This window comes from Aristolochia californica, unplaced genomic scaffold (genome assembly GCF_029961685.1).
Source record: "Aristolochia californica isolate CCGP_79_NKW_82.1479 unplaced genomic scaffold, dmAriCali1.0.hap1 SCAF_5, whole genome shotgun sequence".
NCBI classification, from domain to species: domain Eukaryota; kingdom Viridiplantae; phylum Streptophyta; class Magnoliopsida; order Piperales; family Aristolochiaceae; genus Aristolochia; species Aristolochia californica.
In genome coordinates this window covers 942,733-970,706 of record NW_027182214.1, presented here as the reverse complement: position 1 = coordinate 970,706, position 27,974 = coordinate 942,733, and the positions used below count along the sequence as shown (strand labels likewise).

The following is a 27,974-nucleotide window of genomic DNA, read 5'->3' as shown; positions in this document are numbered from 1 at the left end:
AAAATCCATAAATAAGATCTTTCATATAACATGCAATCTCTGCTTCATCGATCTCATAATGTAGTTTTCAAAAATTCCTGGCTTTTGTGTCTCTGAGCTCTCTGTAATTAGGTCACAACAGTAACAAAGAAGACATGCATGAGAATAAATAGAATTACACACAAGGAACTAGAACAGGTTGACCCGCTTGGCATCAAACCTAGAAAAATCAATGGCCCCAATGTCTCTAAACAATAGTTTAAAAATTAAAATTTCTGACAAGATAGAAAAATATGCTTAGGGGCAGAACCTACATGAACAGGAATCAACTTTACAAATCTAATTAGCACAAAATAACACTCACAGCAGCTGAAGAAAATCAGTAATTCATAACAATATATGTTCAAGAAAATAGGGTCAATGAGATTGAAGTACAGTAAGATAGAAAGGGTGCCCTGTACACGTCCCTGAGGACTGCCAGATCGAGTTTTCAGCAGATACTCGGTCCTCAGGGAGTTGAAGACTCCAGCTCAAATTATAACTGGATAGATCGTAAGTCCCAGCAGAGAACACAATGATCTGAAGAGGGACCTTTATGTCAGAAAAGGAGCTCAAAGTAAGCTTGGTCGAACTTGAAGCACACCACATGAAAGGAGAAACTGTTTTGGGTAAAGGTGGAGCTGTTTTGGCTGATCGTGTCCCTTGTGAAGCAGAGACGATCTTTGAGTCATTCTCTAAAGATATATCATGCCACCCTACCGTTTGGGTTGCTCCTGAGGAAGAAGATTCATTTAATGCTTGACCCAAATTGTCAGGCCAGTCATCCGTAGTGTTGATCTTGACAGTGGCAACCATGTCTGAGCAATTTTGAATGGTTATATAAAGTTTGACCTCACAGAAAGAAGAAAAGAAGTTGTGATGAAGAATCTGGGGTCCATCCACTTGCCACCATATTGGGCTAGAGGTAGCAATGCTGGAGAGTATAACAAAACCATAAAAGAACATCAGAATAAGTTGAAGAAAATTAAAGCCCATAAATAACCATGAAGCAAAATGAAGAACTGTCTTTTATAAGACTTGCCTGCAATGGCATGCATGATGAGAAAACAATCGCCTCAAATAAGGTACATCCCTTGTGTCACTGCTAGATTTATTTTCCAGTAGCTCCGAAATTAAGATAAAATCAACTGTTCTGTTGTGATCCTGAGTCATATGCACGGACAGAAGCTTGATTTGAAGCTCTTCAATACAGTTTAAAATCAAACAGAAAATGGAGAGAGAACATTTACAACAAGTCTTAATTTCTAAAAATAGCAGATCAGTTTGTCTTTTTTCTTTTTCTGAAATGTTGATTACACACATACACTACATCCCATAACCCAATACCTCACACTGGAATCCCACCATGTGTCCATTGAACCAAAGTAGCAGGATTTCTTTTTTCTTTTTTGAAACAGAGTAGCACGTTCTGTTCAATATAATATAAATAAAAAATGAGCTCTGTGGAATAGGATAATTTTATCAGTGATCATACCCAAAAAAGTCTGGCCAAATTCTGTACTCGCTTTCAATATTAGTTTAAGATTTGACTTAACGCAGAAAGTAGAGAATGATAAGCTCTTTGTTAGTGAAAACAATAGGATAATTGCATATCATCTATACATGCCACTTAGCGAAAAGGTTGAATCAAGTAAAATCATTCTGTTTCCCGTCACGGTAGCATTCGATCTTTTCGGCAACTTCACTACGACCTTAGTGAATAAAAAGTAGCGAACATATCTAAGGAAAACCATTTTCAATAACTAACTCCTAATAAAGTTGCCAAAACAGATCAAGTTCTTAGAAATGGCCAGTAAAATGGACTCCTGTAAATATCTCAAAGCCCACTATTGAACAATTGCAGAATCATCTTTAAATCCAAAACCTGCAACCAGATTCGTTTGCTGCTTTCCAGAATGTGAGGAGAAGAGAGAAAAAACTTGCTAATAACTGAAATGAGATAAAATGACATAAACTAATCTACTCTCACATTTTTTTGTTAAAGAGTAGGTATGAAAGAGTCTTACTTGACCCCCACAACAAGAACTCTCATAAGAACCAGAATTAATATGGTGGAGTCTAAGAACAATCTCATGGGAAGGAGGTCTCACAGAAGAGGTTCAGTTAAAGATGTTTGAGTTATACTAGTATTTTATTCATGTTCAGTTATTTAGTTACTTTAGGACTTATATTTCAGAGTTATATTTTGGGTGTAACTGAGACATGGGTAGTTTAATTGTAGTTTGATTCTACTTCTTTCTTCCACAACAAATAGACATTCATTGTACTCAGTTACAATCAAGTCAATGAATTCTTTCTCTTCTCCAGAAATTCAACATCTTTATTTGAAGTATTTTACTTTCTTTCCCTGTCTTTTTGTCTTCATGTTGGGCTCTCACTTTTTCACTCTCTCTTCCTTTCTTTTCTCCCTTTCTTTTTCTGTTTCTGTTTAACCATACACCAAACTTCCATGATAACCATAATATATGTTCCAGTACTTAAACAACATCTGTAAGTCCCATTATTTGTGAACGTTACAGAATTCATATAAACCCACCTGGTCAGTCTTCAGTGGTCATAAACAGCATCTAAAAGATTAGTCACTAGCGGAAAATTAGTGATTCAAATTAACCCACCTGATCATTCTTCAGTTGCAATCGTTCATGATGGTGAAAATCCAACAAAGGTGAAGCAAATACATCAAGCAATGGATCGTGGCTTTCCTCAAAACCCAGATTTACATCACTTCCTAGGAGGTTACCAGAGGAAGTCGTCTTGCCTTCCAAACTCGAGAACTTCCTAGAATCCTGATATAAGATTACAGAAGCAAACAAAAAAGGTTTCTCATTGTTTTTATTGCAGAATAAATGATAAATAAAGCAAAATACATACAGAATAAAACTCTTTGTTCCGGCTTCAGACCCATATGTGCATTCATAATCTGCTTTCTGTTCAATAATGGGGACCAAGGAGTCAGTTACATACCATAAGCTTAAAGAAGCAGGATAATCCTTGACCAGCTAGCAGCAATTTTGATGGACAGACAGAAATATATGGTGGCAACAACGAGATCTTCCAATCATGCCCAACAGCAGACAACTGACGAAGTGAGAAACTCTCCGAAGTGGTCCTATTGATAATATCCATGCGCACAAGGAACTCCTGCAACCTTGACTGACAAGGAGAGATATGGAAAGACACCTCTAATGATGGCAATACCTAGAAACAAAGACAGATCCTCATCAGCCTAAAAATAGCATCTCTGATGTATTGGTAGATATAAAAATACTAACCAATCTAAAAGAATCATTTTTATCAGCACAAATAGCCAACCACATTTCCAACAACAACAACCAATTGAAAAATGTGACAAAAATTGGTGAGCAGGCAATGAAACTCACAAGATATATGCTCTCAAGAGGTTATATTGAATAACAAAACCATACCATAGAATCAAACAAAGTTCGTAGATTCTGGATGATTACGGCAGGCATGAACACATTTAACCATGTGACAAGAGAAGCCCTCAGGATTAGCTACCATCTGAAGATTTTGACTCATAATGAACATGATAAAGATATACAAGCAGAAAAATGGGATCTGGGTAGAAGGGTTAGAGAGGCTTTTAGTTTACATAGTGGAGTACTTGCCTGGTATACTTTTCGATAACCCTAAGTTCTAACAAATCCCCCTAAGCATAGGCTACATAAATACTGTCACCATATTTGTAGCTTTACCTCAAATTCATAGGACATGCGCAGTGTACGATAGTTCATTTCATTGGAACAGTTCTCTACTTCATAATATACTGAGATGTACAACGAAATCCTTCCAGACACTCCAGAATGCATCCAAAGAGGCCACGAAAAAGTAGTTCCCCCTTGAATTACGGTACTCTGAGGAAAAAAAAAAACCATTGAAACATCCAAATAAACAGTATCTCTAATTAACTTCCTCCAAATGATCCCAACCAACCTCCGGAAACACAACTAAAGATCCACTAGACTTTTTCACATCAGTAGTCTGCACATCACTGTGTTCATGATTTATCTGCTTTTCAAGACAGCCAGGAAAATCCACATCCATGTCTTCAAGACTGCCTGGAATTAAAATTGCTGGATGGCTCACTTTCATTTTCAGATTCTGCAAGAATGTCAAACTATTCAAATAAACACTCTGTTTTGCAGATAAACTGTCAAAATTGACAGAATGCTTCCTCTAAAAAGGACGTGGATAAAGATTTAAAACACAAAAACCAGAAGAAAAAAAATTCTGATAAGTAGATTATTTCACTATCCACTATTTAGACAAAATCATGTGCAAACATAAAAGTTTATCTCAGTAGAGAATTTTAGAACTCCATGTTAGTACCTTTATAGGAGACTCTGATGGGTTTCGTAACTCCAAAACCAACCGGCACAAATTCCCAGCATAAGCTTTCACAGGTAGCTGATGGATGCAACCCTCTAGCTTGGGTAATGTCTGAACATGTTAACAAGATGTATGATTATTTACACACAAACTACGGAAGTAAAAATGACAAGCAAGGCTGTCTAAACACCTTAATCACAACAAACTTCAGGTTCTGTTTTGAAGAAAGCTTTGACTTCCTTCTTTTCACTAGCTTTTTCTTAGGTATATCAGCATCAAAGTTACGGTAACCAATAATGTGACCAGCCAGTGTCCACCTGACACCAACTATTTTTAGAAAACCTTCAACTTTTGGGGTAACACTTAACTGTACCTGAAAAGCAGAAAGGTCACAAAGAAATTTTATACAACTGATAAATCAGATGTTTAGCTGACAATAAAGGAGTAACTTTAGTGACCCATACACAGTCCAAATATACATTTTAAGAAAAATCAAATATACATATAAAATAAGAAAACACAAAAAAAAAACAAAAAAATCATCCAGTGATTCAATCATGAATAGGAAGGAATTTAACAGATTAACAAGTATATATTTCCCCACATGAAGTTAAAAGTAGAGATCCAATCACTAGAACCAAAATAAGGTGTTGGAACCTCACCCCAATTCAAGAACAGAAGATACTGCCTTCCCACTCACAAGCTTTATTTAGAGCTAACAATAGACAAAAAATAAGCAGTAAAAGAATGTCAAAATCAGCTTCTACAACATCCTCGAGGTCCAAAGAATTCCCAGACCACCAAATCATCTCTTTACTCACCATAATCTATTTAACAGATACACATAATACAAAGAGAAAGTGTGTAAGGAGAAAGAGGCAATAGAAAATTGATGCGAGAGCCTAAGAGATGGGAAGACATTATTTATCATCCATTCAACCCCAAATACAAATACAACACCCACCAAGTCATTGTCTACCAACATTTACACAACATGTTACAAAAAAATTCCCTACTGATCTGCTTTACAATATCACAGAATTTGAAAGTGATAGCTTCTGAAGGTACTCCAATTTCTAGGATGTTCTACCTAGTTCTATGCACTTCCCCATGGCTTGCCGTGTATTCTAATCCAAAGTGGAGCTTTTGCAGTTTAATCAATGCTGGCGGACTCTTCCTACTTTTCTAGACTCTGGATTGTCCACAAGCAGGGAACTCAAAACTTGTCACCACTGATAGTTCACTCAGTTACTTGAAATCTCATATATGAACAGATTACAAACCCCAAAAGATAAATGATTTTGTGGAGTTGTTCATCATATAGCTGCACAACACAGGAAACTTCATAATGGTGATTAATTTGGACAAGAAATTCCCACTTAAAGGTCACATCCATCAGAACATCAAGCAAGTAACAAATTACTGACACTATGTCGCTGAATAAGAAGTTCTGGGGTTGTAGCCCTAGCCTCACTCAGAGCTTTTAACTGTATACCTCTTCCTTGACTAACTTGTAGTATTTCAATGCAGATGGTGACAACTTTTTTACAAAGGCTGATATTTTATGCTGCACGCCTTATAATTCTAAACAGCCTTATCATTCCTAAACAGCCTTATCATTCCTGGATCTATTGTGCTCTTCCTTAAAAAGGAAATCAGTTGGGCCAAAACTGGCAGCCAGTTTCATGCTGCTCAAGGAAATAACATTTCTTAAGGCTTGAAATCAATCCTCTAGTCAAAAGAGTGTTCTTTCCTGCTCCATTGAGAAATGGGATGTATTCTTTTATAGCTATAGTAAAGAATTTCCACCAAAGCACAAGTGCTTATTGTGGAGTGAAGCTAGAGTTCAATAAATTATGATAGACTTCCCTAGGCTAACATACGAAAGCAGCGGATTTAAAAATAACCATCTCAAATGACAAAGGTACATCCAAATTATCATACTGTTGTTAAAACAGTGAGAATTATATTAACAGAGATGAAATATAGGGAGCTCAGAGAACAAAGAAAAGAATACATCTAAAGCTCAAAGAAAAAGAAATGGAAAAAGTTCCCCACAGCAAGGTACTGCTGAGAGACCATATTCCTACACCAGGAATCAACTAAACAATTTTATTTTTTATGAAATGAGATTTTATTAAGAGAACAAAAAGGAGTTAACTCCTAACAACAAGAGATTGCAAGGAGGCACCTTACTTGGCTAAAACATCAGCTACAAAATTTGCTGAACTCGGAATGAGAAACTAAAAACAGTCAAATAAATTGACAATATCCAAAATTTCAAAAAAGGCGTCCCAATGGCGCCACAGAGGCGCAAAGGAATTCTCACACCAACCAATCACCACCTTGGAGTTTCCCTCAATCAAGATGGGCCATGAGCAATGATCGCGGAAAACACGAAGCCCATTAAGTAGGCTTTGAAGCTCGACTGTCGTGGAGTCTGCAATACCGAGAGGGCCAGAGAAGGAGACGATCTGGTTCCCAAGAGAATCATGAATCACGCCGCCAAAACCCGTTAAGCCAAGGTTACCGAAAGAAGATCCGTCAAAGTTCAACTTAAGGACACCAACAGGCGGTGGGGTCCACTCAGAAATAACTGGAGGCTTCGAAGAAGTGTGGAGCTGAGCAAGATACCTCAAATTATTTTTTATGGAAGATCCCGAGAAGGGGGCAAAAGCCTTTCGAGAGTGAAGCCAAGTAGCAATATTGCCTGAGATGGTTTCAATGACTCTATCTTGAGTGCTGAACTTGGCATTGAATTCTCTTGTTATTAATTTTATTCTTTCAGTTTTTTCTTTAGGACTTATCAGTTTCTTTAATAATTAGGACCTATCTTGGTGAGTTGGGTAAAGAATTATGCATGTTTTCTAGGTATGACTGTTGAGCTTTCCATGGGCTGCAAATTTCTGTGTCTATTTATGAAATAGAACCACTTTAGCTTATAATTTAGTGGCTCCCAAGTTTTCTGTTACGTGCTTGTAGTTGTCTCTCTAGGAGTTTTTTTGAGATGGCCTATAATAACAGCATATTTACACTTTTAAATGTGCGAAACAATGCAAGCAAAGGTATGAAAAAATGAGAAACTCATAAAAGTAGATGATTAAGTATCATGCAATGGTAATACTGAAAGGAATAAAGAATGGTGATTAAATATCATGCAATGGTACTATTGGAAAGAATAACGAATGATGACTAAATATCACAACATGGTACTGTTGAGAGGGACAAAAAACTCTGGGTAGCCAAAGGTTACATTGAGACGTATGGAGTAGATGTATTTGATGCCAAGTTCAGCACTCAAGATAGAGTCATTCTTTTCAATAGTACCATTAACATGATATTTAGTCATATATACCCATCTTTTGGCAACTATAGCAACCACAGAAGGTGGATCACAAATGTCCGAGTCCCTCCTGTAACAAATGCTTCATTTCCTTGACCATTGGTTGTTTCCATTTTGGGGTTTCGGGAAGGAGGGAAAGAATCAACTAAACAATTAGCCTTCCAAGGGTGTAAATCCCAGAGATCTTCAAGGATTATGTAAGTCCTCAATCAGCTAAAAGTTCAGAAGGAAGCACCTGGGAGGAGCCATCTTCCCTGATATCCAGATGAACATAACTGCCAAGTCGTTATCCCCAGTCCCTTACCGCCAGAAGGGGCTAAAAGAAAGCCCAAAGTTCTGCCTCCATGGCCACACTGACCAAAATGGACAGCGTCTAACCTATCTTACTTGAAAGAAGCAACTATAATTAAAGCCTTATGAAAAGGTAAAAAATGTAATTATCTTGGATCTAGCCATCCTACCAGCAAAGGTGACTCAACAAATATTGCAGGAAAGTTTACAATGTTCTTGATCCTTGGAAACTCTCAGATAGTGGAAGCAATAACTATCCATAAGCCTTCGACCATTTCTCTCATTTTTGTCAAGTTTTTTAAAGCAGGAAGCAGATAGAAAACAAGTGGAAGAATTATAAACTAACTGGTCAGCAGTTTCTATCTACTCTAATTTTCTTATACTTTTTTCTTCTTACATTATCTTCTCTCTCTCTCCAAGAAAATGTTTAGATCGTTCAGAAAAGAGAAGTGATTTTGACAGTGAAAACAAAATTATAACAGAGGATTAAAGTTTCCATATTGCCAAACGGTCCAAGCATGCACTGGAGCAAGTTTGACAATGCTAAGACCTAACAAAGCTTACCTGCTATGGTATCTAGGCAGGAATTATCCTGTCTCAGATACCTATGTACAGGTTAAGTAACACCCAGAACACATATGAGAATGATAGGATTTTCTTTTTTTTATTATTTTTTCCTACTTTAATTAAGATGAAAGCACTATATTAATGTTACAACCTCATATTACCACACACATAAAGTTGCTAACATTTCCTACTAGGAATAAATTACGCCCAAGGTAACCCTGAAGTTTAACAAAATAAATATAAAAAAGTGTCAAAATATCAGTTCAGGGTATTTTGGTCATTTCTTATATTATGTTTTTAATTACATAATGTCTGTTAGCTAGGCAATGTCTTCATATGCCTATGGTATTCTAGGAGATATGCAAGTTTTATGTCTTGAGGGGCATTTTTGTCTTTTATGTAAAAATACTTAAACCCAGATTAAAAGAAGAGAGGCATCCTTTTCCAGGCATGCCTTTCAAGGCAGCTGCTGCTGCTTCTCTCCAAGGCTTTCTTCTCCTTATTTCTCATATTTTCACATCCAAATCTCTAATTTTTCATGGTATCAGAGTAGTAAAGCATTTCTTGGAAAAATTTCTTCCAGTTTTTTGTAGTTCTTCTCTTCATCTTCAGCAAACCCTTCGGAGGATCTTCCCAGATTTCTGGACTAGTTAGGTAAAAACTTCATTTTTCCCTTGTTTTGCTTGTCATAGCCTCTTGGCTCATGGCTACTATTGAAAGATTATTGAGGTTTAGAGTCATTTAATGATCCCAATTTGAGGAATTTCTTCGATACTGTCTGTGCGCACCCTCTTCCTTGCTTGTGTCATCATCAATTTTGCATGTGTCACCCAAATTTCATACAATTGAGTTGTTTATTTTTCAATTCATGGTCTTGATTGCTGAGATTGAATGTTATATATGGAAATTGTTTGGGACTACTGTTGGATTGCCCTAATTAATTCCACTGTGGGGCCCATTTGATTGTGCAAGCATAGAATTTTGGGGAAAAGTTTCTAATTGATTAGTTGATGCATTGATACACTGAATTGTGGTAGTTTGTGCTGTTTAATGGCTGAATCCAGCACACAAGTTGTTATTTAGAGGACTAATGAGGGCTCGAATGTGAAATTTTCTCAGCCTATTCAGATAGCTACGATCCGGTTGAATGGAATGAATTATGTCAGTTGGTCATGATCAATATTGAGGTATTTGAGGGCTAGAAGGATGGCCAAATACATAACAGATGATCCCCATATACCTATTAATGAGGATTGGGTGGCAATTTAGTGATGACCTGGTTGGTCAACAATATGGAATCACGATTTAGTGATCAAATTATGAGTTGTAGTACTGCTAAGGCCATGTAGACTGCAATAATATCTATTCTGTCTTAGGAAAGTAACTTGTCAATAATCTATGAGTTGTATGTGAGATACTTTAACATGAAACATGGTTGTAGATCAGTGACAGATTACTTCACTGAGATGAGAGGTGTCCTTCAGGAAATCAATACATTCCACCTGTTCATTGTGAATGTTGAAGACCTCCGTAAAATGGAAAATCAGATTCAAGTGGCCTAGTTTTTAGATGGTTTGGGCTTTGAATATGATGTCATTCGAGTTCAGTTGTTGGCCAATGAGGATATGACCACCTCTAGAGCAGGCTTTTAATATGGTTCTACGGGCTGAAGGTGCAGTAGTGAGTAAAAATGACTCAAGTGAAAATATTTCAGATGCCGCTACCCTTAACCTCCAACCTTTTACAAGAAGACTTGATGGTTAGTTTCATGGTGATAATGATAGAGGTAGAAGTCGCTCCTTCTCCACCTATGGCCGTGGCCGGAATGAAAGGGGGGATCGAAAATGTGTTCATTGTGGTAGGTCAAACCATATTTCTAAAAAATGTTGGAAGAAATTTGATAAACCTACCTGGGCCAACTCTATAGTCACAAAAAAAGATGACTCTTCTCACACTGGCTCTTATGAAAAAATTCAACAATTAATACAACGACTAGTTAGTTTATTGCATCATCTACTACTTCTCCTACTGTAGACACTCATCTTTCATCCTCGGCCAATGATACAAGGGCGAGTACAAGTATGACTGTATTGAATGTGTCCCACTCTTCGTCCTGAATAATTGATTCAGAAACCTCTACCCACATGTCAGGTATGTCTTCCTTGTTTCAGTCCATTAATCCGTCTTCTTCATATCATAGAGTTACTTTGGCTGAGGGATTCACCTCTCCCATTCAGAGGGAGGGTACTATTCACACTACCCTACAAATATCTTAGACTTTGTTCTCTTTGTTCGCAAGTATCCAATTAATCTCTTGTTTGTAAGTCACATTATTAAATATTTAAATTGTTTCGTAACTTTTTATCCTACTACCTATGTTTTCAAAAACTTGCAAACAAGGAAGACGATTGGTTCCATACATGAGAAGGGAGGACTCTACAAATTGGATGATGTATCTGTTTCTCAAGCTTCTACTGTAGATTCATCCTACTTATGGCATCTAAGCTTGGGACATTTGTCATCAGTTAAGTTGTGTCAGTTTTTTCCTTCATTTCCAGCAGATATCTCCTTTAATTACGAGTCTTGTCAGCTGGTAAAGCATCATTGGTCCAATTTACTGGTTAGTTCTAGTCGTAGCTCAATCCATTTGGTTCAAGTATTTTGGGTCGTTTATTGATGATTTTAGTCGAGTAACTTGGGTATATCTCTTACGGGAGAAATCCAAAGTCAATGATGTATGCCTGAATATTTTTAGTAAAATAAAAAATCAATTTGGTGCTTGTGTTTATGTGATTCATACTGATAATGGGTTGAAATATCTTAATCATAAGTTTTCAACTTTTTGTCTCCCATGGTATTACCCTTCAGACATCTTGTCTTTATACCCCTCAATAAAATGGGGTGGTTGAACGTAAAAACAGACATCTTCTTGAGGTTACTCGGATATTGTTATTACACGAACTTTCCTAAGTTGTTGTGGGGGATGTTGTTTTAACTTCTTGTTTCTTAATTAATCACATGCTCTCCTCTGTTTTGAATGGTCAAGTTCCTTTTTCATTTTTTTTAAAACCGCATTGTAAACTATTTGATGTGGTACCTCGTGTGTTTGGTTGTACTTGCTTTGTTCACATATTTAAAGTTTCAGTTCAAAAGTTGTCACCTTGGTCAGTCAAATGTGCCTTTCTAGGGTACAAATGCTATGACTATGTTCGGCAGAAGACATATGTGTTAGTTGATGTGATCTACTTTGAGCATACTCCGTATTTTGATTTCTCTAGTGAGATTCCGATTTCTTTTGCACTTTCTTCAGATAGTCCAATTCCAGTTGTTGTTTGGATGTTCCAGCTCCATCAGGTTCCTCTCCGCCTCTTCGTGTCTACAGCCATCGCTCTCGTGATCTTACAGTGCCTCCAACAGATAACCCTACAGAGCTACCTTCTCATGCTCAACAATCTTCTCTTTGCCTATAGGTTCTGTTCTGTCAAATTTGGACTTGCCTATGAGTCTGTGTATAGGTAAAGGTCTTTCACTTCCCATCCTATTTCTAAATATGTTTCTCTTGACTTTTTGTCCCTTTCCTTTAAATCATTTGCTATGTCCTTGTCTACTTCTACTATACCCAGTTCAGGGCAGGATGCTTTGTGGTTTCTAGAGTGAAAACGAGCTATGGATGATGACATGAGTGTTTTGATGTCTTGGAGAATTTGGTGTCTACGTGATCCTTCAGTAGGGACCACTATTGTGGGGCGTCATTGGGTTTATACCATAAAATATAATGTTGATAGATCTATTGAATGACACAAGGACCAACGGGTAACAAAGGGGTACACACAAACTTTTAGTAGTGATGTGTTTGAAACATTCTCTCCTATGGGCCGACTTACATCGGTACATATCTTAGTCTCAGTAACAGTTAAAAAAGGTCGGCCTCTTTTTCAATTTGATGTGAAAAATCCACTCTTATATGGAGATTTACATGAAGAAGTTTTTATGGAACAACCTCCCGGGTATGTTGCTTAGGGGGAGACAGGAAATGTATGTAAGCTACAGAAGGCCATTTATGGACTTAAACAGAGTCCCTAGTGTGGTTTGAGAAATTTAACATTGTAATAATGCAATGTGGGTTCTACGGAGCCATGTGATCATTCTATGTTCATACTCGAGAGGAAGATTGTTGTAGTTATTTTGGTGGTTTATGTAGATGATTTTGTATTGTCTAGGGATGATCTTAAAGGCATTACCGAAGTTAAACAATACTTGGCCACACCTGGAAAAGGTTTGTTGTATACTCATAATGGATAGATTGATGTATTTGGATATTCTGATGCTGATTATGCTGAGTATAAGATGGACAAACGGTCTACATCAGACTACTTTTGTTTTGTTGGAGGTAACCTGGTAAGTTGGAAAAGTAAAAAATAGATGGTTGTGACTAGATCTAATTCAAAGGCTGAATATCGCACAATTGTTCATACAGTTAGTGAGTTTATGTGGATTAAGTTTGTTCTTTTTTAGTTTGGTTTCCAATTACTAGGTCCTATGGTCATGAAATGAAGTGTGATAATCAAGCTGCCATCTTTATTGCAAGCAACCTTGTATTCCACAAGAGAACTAAACATATAGAGGTTAATTGTCATTTTATTAGAGATACAGTTTTGCAAGGAAAGGTGGTAACTCCATATGTGAAATCTTCAGACCAATTGGGAGATGTGTTTACCAAGCCATTAGAAAGACGTGAACATGTATCTTTCTGTGACAAGCTAGGGTTATTTGATATATACTCTCTAGCTTGACGGGGAGTGTCAAAATATCAGTTTTGGGATATTTTGGTTATTTCCTATATGATTTTTTATCTTATATGATGCAGGTTAGGTAGGCAATGTCTTCATATGCCTATGGTTCAAGTTTAATTCATTTTAGAGAAGTGTTCCAGGAGATATGTAAGTTTGTCTTGAGAGGCATTTTTATCTTTTATGTAAAACTCACTTAAATCCAAATTAAAAGAAGAGGGGAAGTCTTTTTTAGGCACACACTCCAAGGCAGCTGCTGCTGCTTCTCTCCAAGGCTTTCTTCTCCTTATTTCTCATCTTTTCTCATCTAAATCTCTGATTTTTCAAAAAAAAAAACTGAAATAAGTTTTAAAAAATTTTTTAGAACCACATCCAAGCATCAGCAACCAAGTGTGGAAGCATAATAACTTTCAATAAGTTCATTCATTGGAAGACTTACCACACGAGTCTCGCCATCTTGTAGTGTGAAATTCAACTCTGATAGAACAAACGAAGAAACATTACTGTCTAGCTCCCTCCTTTCACTAGAGATTGTTGGTACAAGCACTTTAGAAGGTCAGTCAAACAAAATATACTAAAAAAACACATTGGTTAAAGTAATAAGTTTAATACCTATTGTTGAGTTTCAAAATGTCATTAAAGCTAGATTCCAATGCATGTTCCTCTGTAGAATTGGTGGGCCAGTCATCTGACAGAACAGGACATCATAATTGAAACTATTAGATGTTCTAAAAGAAAAGAAATAGGAAGTCTGAAAATTATGGAGTTTACCATATCCTGCTTCCTCAGATCTTGGAGACAGCTCACACACAAGAGAAACACCAGAGATAGAAATCGAGGTTTGAAGAGGGTTTCTCATTTCAATATTAACTTTAATAGCTTCTGAAGGATACAAGAAGAAAAACTTTAGATACAGCTTCGAACATTAACATAACAATTGATCTTTCCACAAAGTAACTTAAGGTATAGAAATCAGATCACGAAGTTCACGTGATAACATGATGAAGTTCAAATGATGGAGTGATATGTAACACCTTTTCTATTACATTCACTCCCAGTAAAATCTTTGTTATGTTTCACAGGTAACATTTCTTTGTCCACTCTACAGCCCCTTCCACAATAAATTCCTCCTCTCCTTTCACTATTTCCCTCTTCAAAAATAAACTTCAAGTATCCCAGATTTTCATATTTTTAAATATTTTAAAGGTTTTTATACTAAATTGAGCGCAGGTATCACAAGCAGTTGAATAAAATGACTCAGGAACTGGCCAAAAAGAATGCATTATCAAATGGTAGGCTAGGTAGCTCATTCACATGAACATCATATCATAAGAGCTGAAGCCAAGATGTGATATCAACTCATTATATGAATAGTTTCTGAAAATGTACCTCCTGCTACACAAATAGAGAAATCCTTAAATTTCTTCAGAGACGGCCTTGACTGTGATTCCAGCCAGTTAGTCCGGATGATTGATATGGATGGAAGCATTTCATCCTCCAATGACTGCCACAAGCTTTCTTTCACATGAACCTGACTTCAAAAAAAGTGACATCATATCTGAATGCAAGGCAATCCAAAACAACAAACCTAAATGGACCCATCTTTTAAAGAATTTATTGGACTCTGTAAAAATTATGCAATGATTTGCGTGAGGAATCCATGTACAGCAAACCCCTCAATAAGTAGAAATATAGTGAAAATGATTTATTTCGATAAAAAAAAGGGGAAATATAGTGAAAACAGATAGCACATCAGAGATTATCAAACTTACAGAAGCAGATGATGCATATGTTCGATGATCTTCAAATATGACATTTATGGAACGCATAGCGATGACAGGCAACTGAAGTCTGAATACCTCATAATTTTTCCCCAGATTCTGCACTTATCCATAAAAAGTTAAACAGCTTGTCAAAAGACTAAAATGGCTCAATAAAATGAGTAAATATGCAAGAGCATTCAAGTTAACATTACCTGAACAACATGCAGAAAGTTCCCAAGGAACAGTTCTTGTGTAGAGAGTGGCTGATGAGAACAAGATAAAATTTCCAGCATATGTTGCATAGCAACTTCAAATAGTCCAAGAAGAGAAAACCACCTGAATCCAATTAATAATAGATTGAAATAATTAGAAGAGCTGGAAGTACAAGCAAACAAGATTAAGCAACCTTAGAAGGTTACTTTTATGGTAACTCACTTTCCAATATTAAAATGAACATGGTCATTGATATAGCTCCAAAAACTTCCTCTGTACACAGAAAGGGCACCTCTGTATGTCCGTATAGCGTGCATTCTCTGCAAAACAGAATAGACAATTCAGTGTTGGTAATGATATCAATTTATCTCTCCCATTTGAGTTAAGAAAAGTACCTGCTCAGATATTTCATAACGATTACCCGCTAGAACAAGATGAAATCCATATTTTCGCAACATCGGTGGATTGGCATACAAGTAGCAATACGATGACTGCTCAAGCATTACAGCAGCATGTAGTGGAGGTTCCTGAGGAAAGAGAAAATGTCAAAAGATAAACACAACTATTACTTTCTTTTACGTTCACTCTAGAGCATACCTCATTGGAAATGCGGAAATAAACACCAGCAGCGTCTTTAAATTGGCCCCAAGCCTTGAGCATTTCAACCCACCAAAGACCACATTTAGTAGCATTTCTTTGACCAGAGAGTCCAATTCTCTGCACAAGTTTCCAAATGTTATGACTTAATTTTTACCTTTCAAATTTATATACCATCTAAACTGGCAAAACTTTCAGAGCCTGTAATCTTGTACCAATGAGGCACCACCATGGTTCACTGTATAACTGATATGAAGCACATGTGTGGCAACACATCAGATTTTAAAAAAATGAACAGCCCATACCAACCAACCAAGGACACTTCACAGCATGATACAGCACTGCAGCAGCCACCCATTTCAAGCAATTTTCTTTCTTTTTTTTTGGGAAAGACAACGCTTATTAAAGACAGAGAAATAGTAGAAAGCCCCCAAAAGAGAGAAAACCAAGGCTATAGGAGCCAAATCTAACTCAACAGGTACACATTAACAGCAAGGCATTGATGAGAATTGGCCACTTTAGCAATCTGATCAGCAGAAGGAAGTTTGCCAAAAGAGCATTGGAGACCAAGAGATAGAAAGCAAGGCCACATGTCAGGAATCTGCATGAGAGGTTGATCAGATCTCCAAGGGGAGCAGGAATCGCCTTTTGTCCGAGAAATAATCACCAAAAATTCTCCTTCAGAAAATAGAGGTATACAAAACTTTTACTTCTAAAGAATGAGACCATGAAGGGGATGGTGACCTTCCGCAGAAATGGAATCTGCTTCACCCAAAGAACCAGAATATGACAGGAGGATTCAGCTATCATGATGAATGACGCCAAACCCGGCCATCCAGGGTTGCCATGAGTGCTACCACAAAATTTCAGCTTTAAGGAACCATGGGGAGGGGAGGTCCTGGCAATCGCTTCACAGGCTAGAGAGAATGACCAGCGGCAATAGATCATCAATTCTCACAGATGATTGATCAGCTTGGTAAACTGGCAAAGCTCAAAACAAGAAGAGCCCAAAGGAAGATCAAGTCCATAGTTTTCTCAAATACACCACCAAAGAGCAAGATTTATTTACCTAAGGCTGTGTGGTCTGATGGTATTCTCTTTACAACCAGGAGCGTCAGGTCGCGACTTCGAATCACGCCACGCCCTCTCAAAAAAAAAGAGCAAGATTTACGGTGATTTAGGCCTTTGGCTCAATGGTCACATTGGGGGATTTCTAGTCTGAGGTCTTGGGTTCAAGTCTCACCAAGGGTATGCGTGTGTAACTGATATTCAAAAAAAAAAAGTGAGAGAGCAGATTTGGGTGAAAAAGAGCTCAATTCTTTCACGCCAAAGGCTCAACGGAATGGCCACCAAAGTGATCCAATCAAGCTTGGGGATCAGCAAGGAAAATCTGCCAGGAGCAGATAAAAAAGAGTAACCAGATCTCTTGGATCATCTTGGGGTGCAAGATCCTTTTCAAAGCTAGACCTCCAGGATAAGCTTTTCTGCCCCTTCCCTTATTCAGCAGATTGGTGTCACTTCCCGCTAAAGGCAGAGAGAGATGGGAACCCTCATCCCTGGATTCCTCCCACTCAAAGACAGGATCACAGCCCAACTCCGGCCAGAAGCTCAACCCAAACCAACCAAGAAAGAAGCTCCAGACAGCAAAAACAAAGGAGCAAAGGAGAAGACAGTAGTCAGTTGTCTTCTCCTCAATCATGAAGGACAGGGGATGACAAGCGTATTGGACTGCAGATCGTCCCTGTAAGTGTTACATGCAGCGCTCCTCAAAGCTCCAGAAAATATTTCTCCTCTTCATCCCTAGTTTGGAAATTCATTAGCATTTATAGGGTAAAGCTATTCACTTGGAGGGTGTTCAAGGGGAGGGATCTTACCCGTGATCAGTTATAAAAAAGGGGGTTCAGGCCTGGTAATCACATGTACGAGTTCAGAAATGATGCCAAGCAAACAAATTTTACCTTGAAAATCATGGAAGTAAAGGCCATCAAGAGAAAAGGTAAGGTTGCTGGCACAACTTATCTTCTAAGGTTTCTGCTTAAATGCAAAAATAAATAAATTCAAGTTCCAACCAGTCACTGAGCAGTCCACATCTACAGGGAGTCTAGATAGATCAGGGAATGAATCAGCAATGGTGCAGTCCCTCACCAACAATCCTTCCATAAGTTTACCTTGGAACCATAACCTTTTCAGAAACAACTACCTTCAATGAAGTTAGATTTGAGCTTGTAAATACTTTTTCAAAGAGGGAAAGCTCTATAAAGAGAAGATGATCATAAGACCACCAAGAATCATTCTCCAAAACATATTTGCTTGTGCTGATTGTGTGCTCTTAAGCCAAAGTAACTTACTGCACTTGTAGACTGCTTTTCTCCCCCAATGGGCATGGGTGGATAAAAGCAAAGTCACAGTTTCCCACCTCAGAAATGGGTTGGCTTTCTATGGGGTTATAACCATGGTTTTCCAACACACTGAATCAACCCAGATTTTTTAAAGGGAGCGGGTCAGGTCAGGTAAACAGACTCGGCCTTTCTGTTTTGGGCAAGTTCCCCCCCCCCCCCCCCCCCCCCCCTAATTTGTGGACTCAGGACAAGCCAACATGTCCTAGGTTTATAAAAACCCACCAATAGTAGGTAGTTATTTTGAGATAGAAGTCGGCCCAACTCAACATGTTATGATAGTAGAATTGATGGGCCTCCACCAATAGTTGTGCTTCCACTAAAAAAATATTCACAGTTTAGGAGCCACAAAGGGGGGGTTAGTCCACAATGAAGTGGAATGAATTCCCTCCGCATTACCTAGGTCATCACAAATAAGGCGTTAGTGTAAAAAGACTTGAATTGAAGTAAGATTACACCATTTCATCTGCCCAGGCAAAAACGGAGGAAAGTTGATTCCTACCTTTTTTCCGAATCATTCACTTACCATGAGCGACGGCGTCGTTTCTTCCCCCCACCCCCCCCCACCCCCCCCCCGAAACGAAAAAATCCCTCTCATTTCCTCTTCTCCTCTCCTCTCGCTCGGTCTTCGTCTCCCGACCATTTTTTTTCGCCCCATTTCTTCCACTCGTCTTCGCTCTCTCTGCTTTCTTCGTTCGTCCCAACTTCATTCATCTCGTCTCTCTCGCTGTGCAATACCTAGGGTTTTTGCCATCGACATCAGCGATTTGCGGGATTTTAGGGTTCTTACCGAGTCTATGATGCTTCGGAGAACGAATTGGGACATGAACCTCGTCGGCGCAGAGCAACGGAGGGACATTTGTTGCCGTGAGGTCAATCTTCACGCTGTAACAAAATTTTGCGGCGATTTCGAAGGTCTCGGAGCCGCCGGGAAATCCAAAATCGAAGGTGTCGGAGTCGCAGGGCTCTTTGACGATGACGACGATGACTTATTTTTTTTCACTTTTTTAAATTTTATTCTAATAACACGTAATTAGTATATTGATTTATAATAAACTTTAATCATGAATTAGTTTAATTATAATAAACTTTAAACCACTGGATTTACATTTTGTGTTAATATATTATTAATTAATAATACGTAAATAAATATATTATGTTATTGATAACTTAATATATTTATTTATTTATTATGTATTTTTTATTTTTTATTAAAATAGTGGGTTTTAATGTTAAAAAATATCTTATGTCATTAAAAAATAATTTATTTATTTATTATATTCGTTTATGTTATTTTTAAAATTTTATTTATTTTAAATAATTTATTCTAGTCACACATAATTAGTATATTAATTTATAATAAACTGTAATCATTAATTGGTTTAATTATCCAAATTTTTATAATTAATTAAACCATTAGGTTTATTTATTATATTATCTTATGTTATTTTTTAATTTTTTATTAATTTTATATAATCTATTCTAGTCACACGTAATTATTATTTTAATTTATAATAAATTATAATCATTAAGTAATATAATAGAATTTTTCATTAATTAAGATATTAATATATTGTAGACTACACGTAAAATCACTTATAAGTGTAGTAATCACGTTTATTTTGGTTAATTATATGTTTAGGTATATGTTCTATTTAGTATATTATAAAAGGTTACTAATTCTCTTCTTTATATCATACTTTTCATTTGGGGGCACTAACACTGGAATTTGTTTTCCAGCCACTTGAACTCGTCTATACTAACACCCAAACATGAGTTGAAGTGGAAACAATCTATCTCACTTCAATTCAATTTTCCACTTCATTTCTACTTCATTGTGGACTAACCCCCCCAAAGAGGACCCACACATGAGGAGGTGTTGAGAATAGTCCCATATTGATAGAACAATAAGTCACAACCTTGCATAAAAACTTGGCTTGGCTTCCTCACTCTAGGCTTAAGCTTTAAGCTTTTGATTTAGATGTGTTTATTCATGATATTGGAGCTAGGTTCAAACATAGTTTGTGTCCCATCTATATGATTTTGTGTATTAGGCCCATCTATCTTGTTGGGTGTTGGCTTGAGCCTAATTCCATCTCAAATGACTAACCAAGTTAGGAAGTCTATTTCCCTTTAACACTCCCCTTCACATGTAGGCCTTCTTGTGTGGCTCTACATGCGGACAATTTGGGTGGAGGCACATGTATGAGCACCTGCTCTAGTACCATGTGAAGTTAGGTCCAGAGCTCATCCCAAAATGACTAGTGACTTTGGACGCCTATTGTTCAACCTCATAATTCATTAACTTTTCTTTTTCATTTTTCAATGTAGGATTTTTTCCAACTCAACACTCCCCCTCGCGTCCAGGTTTTACACATAGCGAAAATAAGATATGGACACAAACCCTGAATGGAGCGCACAGACTCCAACTTCATGGAGTCCACAACACAATACGAATAACTTGACGAGCACAAATTGGGCCTCGGCCCACACGCACAACCTGCTCTAATACCACTGTTGGGTGTTGGATTGAGCCAGGTTCGATCTCAAAACGACTAGCCAAGTTAGGAAGTCTATTTCCTTTTAACATATCTATCTATTCTATCACACCTAAATAAAAGCGGGGTATTAGCATAAGTAAAGTCTCAAATTTAAAATTGGTATTCTATTGAATTATAAGTCTGGGAAATTATGCCTCCTAAGTGACTAGTTACTTTAGGATGGAACCAGGCCCAACTTACCATCACTCACATAAACTCTTAGGCAAACATCAACTTGCATTTGACAAGGTGAACACTAAAGCAATCCAACATCCCTTTCCAAAGGAATATCCTCTCAAGGGCCTCAATTTTTGCAGCTGCACTAGTCAATCATTGATGGAAAGTGAAGAAGTTAATAAGACGGTCGAGATGGCAATCACTATTAAACTAAGGACTGTAATACAACCTGCCATGAAGCTTGGCTCTCCAAGGGAGACCTTTTTCTGAAGTCTTTCAAAATATGGGGTTCAAATAGCTTTATTTGGCAGCTAAATAAGGAAGGCCTGAGTAGGAAGATGGAAGTTGGGAAGTGGTGTAACTAAGAACTTCAGCTATTTTGGAAAGAGCATCATCAACGAGATTTAAGTCAAAGACGGATTATTTTTTCTTTACCAGAAATGATTTCATAGAATCTTAAAAAAAAATTAAGCCATTATTTAGATTTTGAACAAGATGCCACTACCAAGAAGCAGAACTTACAAAGCACATGGAATATGATTCTGTAGAATTTGACCAATAATGGTTTCATAGAATTTGAACAAAAATTGTTGTTTAAAGTAGAACTTGAATGACCTTGCTAGTAAGAAGCAGGAACTTACCAAGTATGTAGAGAAGGCATTTTCCATAGAATACTCAGCATCCTTTCTTGACTGGTCCAACATAAAGTAACAAAGCCCAATCATTTCCTGCATATAAAGAAAATGTATCATCGATAGAGTACAAAAGATAAACAAATTATGCATTTCTGTATGTGGATAGCATGTTCTCATTATAGTACAGAATCTATGGAAGCACATGAAAACCATTTTATAGCAGTTGTCATGAAGCAAAACTAGAATACCTAAGTGAAAGGACAATATTTTTTGCATTAACTTTCAGAAAATTTTATCAACAGAATAATTTCCCTACAAAAAGGAAGGTGCAAAACCCTTGAACTAAGAATCAAGTTCAGAATATATATCAATTCTAGCTTTTTTGGCCTGAAACAATTCATGCAGTAGCATTTCACACAACGCAATTTGCATCACATCTGCTCACTCTTCCAACATACAACAAACTAGAGCATAGGAAAAAAAGAAGAAGAAGACTGAAAGCTGTTTCTGACCTCAGAAGTTCAATAAATATATGTCCAACCCTCATAAGAGGGATTAGCTGCGTGGCCAGAAAAAGTGAAGGGGCATAAAGATTGTTTATATGTTTTTTCTCCTGTTATTTTCTGTTCAAGTGTATTGAAGAGTCTCTCCAAGTTTTGCCACAATCCCTCTTAATATTGTCATCTTCACCAGCCTCAAAATGCAATTTATTATTTTTTCATATTCAAATAAATAATAAATGTTTTATTTTCACTCCCGACATTAACTAATGCATTCATGTCTCATGACCTTAAGAAGTAGATTAGTCACTTCAAGTGAGAAAGTCAGGCGCCAAATGTCTTTCTTGTGGTTCTGCCATTGAGATCACTTAGGATAGATGCTGTCAAACCCCAAGTCAAAGGGTCAAACTTAAAAAATATATTCAGCTCACAACTTTTCGAAAAAATATATATTCAGCTCATAATTGTGAGAAAATGATTCTGGACATTGTATGGTCAATCACAGCCAAATATATTTTAAGGTGAAAAAAATCCAACAAAAGGTTTAGAAACCCTGACTAAGAAACCGAGATGGATCACTTTTTCCAAGTCCAGAGGCTGGACTCAAGGCGAATTGAGGAGGACTCATAGGAAATAAAAAGGATTAGTCCAACATCCTGATTCGACTTGCCCCCCTCCTAAATTCAGGTCAACCAGGCGAGTTGCTTAGCATGTCCTGAGATGAAAACATTGAACCTCCCCCCAACCCACCCAACCATCACCACCACAACTACAACAACAACAAAAGAACCCATAATGTGTTTTTTAAAGGGTTATTTGTATTATATTTGCAGTACAATTAAGAAATTTCTATGATATAACTAGACCTCAAGGCACAAAAAAATTAAGACACTAGCTTTATTAAAAAACTACTGCCTTAAGCATTCTATAAACATAACCTAGAATATAAAACATTGTTAGAAACCAAGCAAATATGACCAAGTAACAGGCTGAGGATAAATGGAACATGAAGTTAAAGAACTACTATATGAATTAAAAATATGAATAAAACCCAGAGGAAATTTTATAAGGGAGTGGCATTCTGCCATGAGGAAGTTTTACACCATAATGCTAAGAAGACCCAACAACAATGGAAATATGATTAGACTGAGAAATGTGGGCGACCTGTACACCTGCATAATGCTTCCAAGCTTTGTCAAGTTTGTAATCGGTAGAAAGCAATCTATAATTTGACAATGCAAGCTCATAATCCCGTAACATGAAAGCATAATCACCCAAAACTCTTATCTGTGACTCAATGGAGCTAAAAGTGTACCTTCAAATACGAACAACTAATTAGATGCAAAAAATAACAATAATAAAAGAACAGTATTGAAATAACATTCAAATGAGATAAAGTTCAAAGACCAATTTACATAGGTCCATTAGGAGCATCTGGAGTATCTTCTTTCCCTTTTCTCCACCACAAGTTTTTTATTTGATTTCTAAAGCCCTTCCTTGTTGCAGAAACCTAAGAAGTCAACATGTGCATTTTTTAAAATGAGAGCAAAAGACACAGAGTAATGAACTTGAGCTTTGAAAGTATTACTAATCAGAGCCCAAACACCAAACCAATTAACAAGTTCAAACATTTACCTGCTGATTGAGCATCCTTACTTTTTGCTCCATGTAAGGAATAACATGTTTGGAAGCTAGATCTTGCATGAGATCCTTTAACTATTTCACAAAAGTATATTTTGGTTAATTATCCGAATATTTTAAGGAAAGTGACAAGGGAAATTTTCAGGTGAAAGGAAAAAAAGAGGACTTGTGCTAAAAAATGAAGTACAAAGATCTGAAACTGACAAGGTCTTAAAGTCATTACCTCATTGAGATCGTTAATATCAAGAAAATGACCAACATTTGGACCTAATGAAGCATCAGATATCTGCGACAAGAGAAAACAAATTTGGATGCATAGATGTAACTCAATCGCTTCATCTCTATACTAAAACATGTGAAAAGAGGTATAACTCTCTTCATAAATATTTGTGCCCTGACAATCAACTTACATAGGGAAGCCAAGGATTGCTCTCTCTTTCGTTGACCCCACCTTCAGCAGAGTTAAAGCACAATAATCTACAGTCACTAGACCCAAATGTATTCCTCATTTCCATAAAAATATCATTGGCCCTTCAAACAAACAGATGAAGTTCAAATAATAATGACTACAAGGTTCAACAGTAATTACAGAATTAGAAATTAAAAATAGGAAAGAAATATATAAATAAACAAATAAAGACGAACACATATGAGTGTTTGAATAATCCACGGGCATATATGATAACTTTGTTGACGTATATGTGTAATCATCATACCTACCACAATTATGAAAAGTTTTAGTCTGAAGTTTGTTATGTAGAAGGATAGAAATAATACTTCTCTGATGGGCCATCTTGATTGTCATGCACAAGCAAATAATACTTTAGAATCTTTGGATCCATTGCACCATCATTCAGAAGAGAGGGTAGCTGGTTTGTGTTAAAGAGATCAACAAATTTGTTTAGAGGTTGCACATCCTTTGATGATACCACAAGTAGACCTGCCACACCAACCAGACACTATGAAATGACAAATAGCACCACATGCAGATATACTAACATCACAATTCCTACAACAACTAACAAAGTAGTCATGAAATATCCACAAAAAAAGTCAATTAATATACATAAAAAAGAAGTTACTCTTACATGCAATGGGATGATCAAAGGTTTCATGTTCTGAAAAGGATATGGTATGTATCAACTCTTTATTGAAGATCTGAAACCATGATGGAAAAGATCGAGATTCAGCCACTGCATTAAAGAAAAAAAAGACAAATAGATATCATTTATCAGTCTATGGGCAATTAAAATAGTTCATGGGACTTGCTCAGTTGCATCCACCAGCATAGGTTCAAACTTCTAAATGCAATGGACAGTATTGTTGAACCTCAAAAAACATAGGCATGCTAAAATAGAGGTGCAACTGAAAGCAGGTATATAAGATAGAAACAGCTGAGGGCCTATAAATTTTTTGCCACTATAGCACCCTTGGATCAGTAAAAAATCCTGAACACTAATCTGCCTTTTAAAAAAAATTATATGATTGTTTGAATATCAAGTGGCTGTTGGCATACAATCATTTAAGCACAAAGATAAGCCAAAGCACATAAGAATATCAGAGCAGATCTTACTCTTAAGTACTATTTCGAGTTCAGGTGCACCAGAACAAAGTTCAGTAAGAGGCTCCTCATTTGCACGACTAACCACTTGCTTCAAATGTTCTTCAGCAACCTGAAACAAAAAAAAACAAAGAGATCCGATAGAATGACAACCAAAAGCAGACAGAAACAAGAAAAAACATGATTAAAGAAAATACTCACATCAAGGAGAAGTTACGACAGAATTATACATCAGAACTGATGATAAAACCAGGTTCTAGTTGCATTGAGAACTCCAACATGGAATACTCTCTAAGAATTGGGTAAAAGGAAATATAACACACCAAAAGCAAATGAAACAAGAAAGAGCAATGATCAAAGCAAATATTCACATCAGGGAGAAGTTATGGGACAAATATATATCAGAACTGACAAAAAAACCAGGTTCCAGTGTTATTGCATTGAGAAATTTCCAAAATGGAACACTCTCTAGGACTAGGGTAAAAGGAAAAAACAATGAAGGAAGCACATTGCGCTAGCTAAAGCAGATAATTGACTCAACAAAATGTGCAGCAACTGAAATTTAAAATTGCATGTTCAATCTCATCTTACCCCCCACAAATTTAATAGCAGTACCATAAGTATCTCACCGTTAGCTTCGGTCCAATGGCCACATTGAGGTCACATTGAGGTGTTTCTACAGTTGCAGAGGTCACATAACGTGAGAAGTGCTAATGGGTTGGCAGATGCTCTTGCCAGGATGGGTGTTACCCTTTCTGGCCTAGTGGAGAGTTCTACCTATCCAATTGACACTGGATGATATTTGGTTGCATTTTATAAGCTATGGCTTCAATTTTGATATTCTTTTGGTTTTGACCTTCTTCTTAATGGCCATTTCACCATTGACCATTCTGTAACACATATTCTCTCTTCCTTTCTCTTTCAATGAAATTCTCATTATTTTTTTGAAGAAACAAAAAAGTGTTTCTTATCATGAACTCTTGGATTCAAGTTTCACAGGTATCCGGTGTATCTACAGGATGTATACGTAATGGTCTTTTTGAATAAGGATGTATATGTAATGTAACTATTTTTCAAAAAGATAAAAAATAAAAAATAAATGCTTAAAAAGTGTACCTCCGCATTTGGCTGTCGTATGTCCGAAGCATAGGAAAGCCGTAATTTAAACATCTGCAGCCTGTAAGGTTGATCACTTGCTGTTCGAACAGGAACTGAACAAGAAAAAGGGAAAACAGATAAACTCAAGCTGCTCAAATAAAACTGATAATTTAAAAAAAAAAAACTACAGTAGAAGAAAATTGTCACCATCAATCCTGTTAAAGAGGCAAAATGGTTGCAGCATCTGGACAAAGCTTAGACCATTCTTTTGGCAAGCTTCTTCCACGAGTGATGTTCGGAGCACCATGATCACAGGGGTTATTTCTTCTAACAATGTCCTCCCCAGGAAGGTTTTAGCTGGATCCATCTTATTTAGACACCAAAATCAATTGCTTCGTTTAGTTAGCAGCACCTCTATTAAGTGCTGATCATGGTCAATGTATCTAGCCACTAAACCTGACAAAACAAAAAGAACAGTTCAGACTATTATCAGTATGATACGACTAAAAGAGGAACCATTTTAAATGTGTTAGTGTAATCAAATCTGTGTGCACATATCAGGCAAATGCGTGCATCAAACTCGAACTCTTAATCAGTGGGTTACCTGTTAGATGGGTAACAAGCGAAAATAGCCACAATTATGCAATTTACACTCATCCGTAAGAAGATTTATCTGCTAAACCTACTCCGAACTCCCTATGTCCTCCATATTCAGTTCTACGACAAGATTAGAAGCAGCTGACACGGATAACAATTTTGTGATAAATGAGACAGATGACAATGCTGGTATTTTATATTAAAGCCAAAGAAAGCTTCAAGAGGAAAATATCGGCTTACAAAAACAAATTCATCATGAGACAGACCTTGATCATCCTAGTCTTCAATATAGTCCGCCATTTCTAAACCATCAGGGTTTTCATCTTAATTCAAATCAAAGTAATGCATATATCACAAAAAATCCCTTACCAGAAAATCTTATAAGACCAGTGACTTCATTGGCAGATCTGACAACCGCCCGACAATTTGTAAAAATAAATAAAAGACAAACTTTAAAAAAAATAAAAAAACAACAACAACAACAACATTGGGAGAGGGAGAAGACCTGGATCCGCACGATTCTTCTTCTTTTCTTTATCTCACGCTGCTCTGATTCCACCTCGGTCTTGCAAGCAGGTCCTTTTTCGTACTTCTTCAAATAAACCCGCCCCAAAGTATATTTCCTGGACACGTACTAAGCCTCGGGTGAGCAGCACTTCACCTCTGCGCGCCGGTTCGGCTTGGATAGATGTACCAGACGACTTGCCGCAGAATCAGAATCCTCGGAATCTCATTACTGGAATTGGTAATTTCTTTCAATTACTCCTCCCACGGCTGCAAGCATGTGAGTGAAAGCCATCCAATCCAAAATTAATAAGTGCAAGGGTTCAAACAAAATTACCCTTAAAAAGTGGTATTCTAAACCTTACCAACATT

At 37.0% G+C, this 27,974-nt stretch overlaps 1 protein-coding gene across 1 annotated transcript; it reads right to left on the bottom strand.

Annotated features, from left to right (window-relative positions):
* Nucleotides 1-12: 12 nt before the first annotated feature.
* LOC137965831 (uncharacterized) lies at nucleotides 13-27,842 on the bottom strand. Its single transcript, XM_068812193.1, has 29 exons — nucleotides 27,604-27,842; nucleotides 26,709-26,957; nucleotides 26,520-26,614; nucleotides 25,416-25,515; nucleotides 24,931-25,035; nucleotides 24,620-24,782; nucleotides 24,253-24,373; nucleotides 24,066-24,128; nucleotides 23,837-23,917; nucleotides 23,617-23,711; nucleotides 23,366-23,516; nucleotides 21,708-21,794; nucleotides 15,954-16,073; nucleotides 15,752-15,883; nucleotides 15,579-15,676; nucleotides 15,356-15,479; nucleotides 15,153-15,260; nucleotides 14,770-14,911; nucleotides 14,152-14,262; nucleotides 13,993-14,068; nucleotides 13,820-13,904; nucleotides 4,580-4,762; nucleotides 4,390-4,500; nucleotides 3,994-4,161; nucleotides 3,756-3,914; nucleotides 3,004-3,237; nucleotides 2,655-2,825; nucleotides 1,061-1,182; nucleotides 13-952 (listed from the first exon to the last, which is right to left on the bottom strand). The coding sequence occupies exons 2-29, from the start codon at nucleotides 26,866-26,868 to the stop codon at nucleotides 397-399; spliced, it is 3,921 nt and encodes a 1,306-aa protein (XP_068668294.1). The 5' UTR covers nucleotides 26,869-26,957; nucleotides 27,604-27,842; the 3' UTR covers nucleotides 13-396.
* Between the last annotated feature and the right edge of the window lie 132 nt (nucleotides 27,843-27,974).

Excerpts from the sequence above, each read along its gene's own strand:
- LOC137965831 (XM_068812193.1), bottom strand. The coding sequence starts at position 26,868 with ATGGATCCAGCTAAAACCTTCCTGGGGAGGACATTGTTAGAAGAAATA. Across the intron at positions 25,036-25,415 it reads ACTCGAAATAGTACTTAAGA|TGGCTGAATCTCGATCTTTT; the intron begins GTAAGATCTGCT and ends TCTTTAATGCAG. Across the intron at positions 14,912-15,152 it reads CATATGCATCATCTGCTTCT|GTTCATGTGAAAGAAAGCTT; the intron begins GTAAGTTTGATA and ends TTTTGAAGTCAG.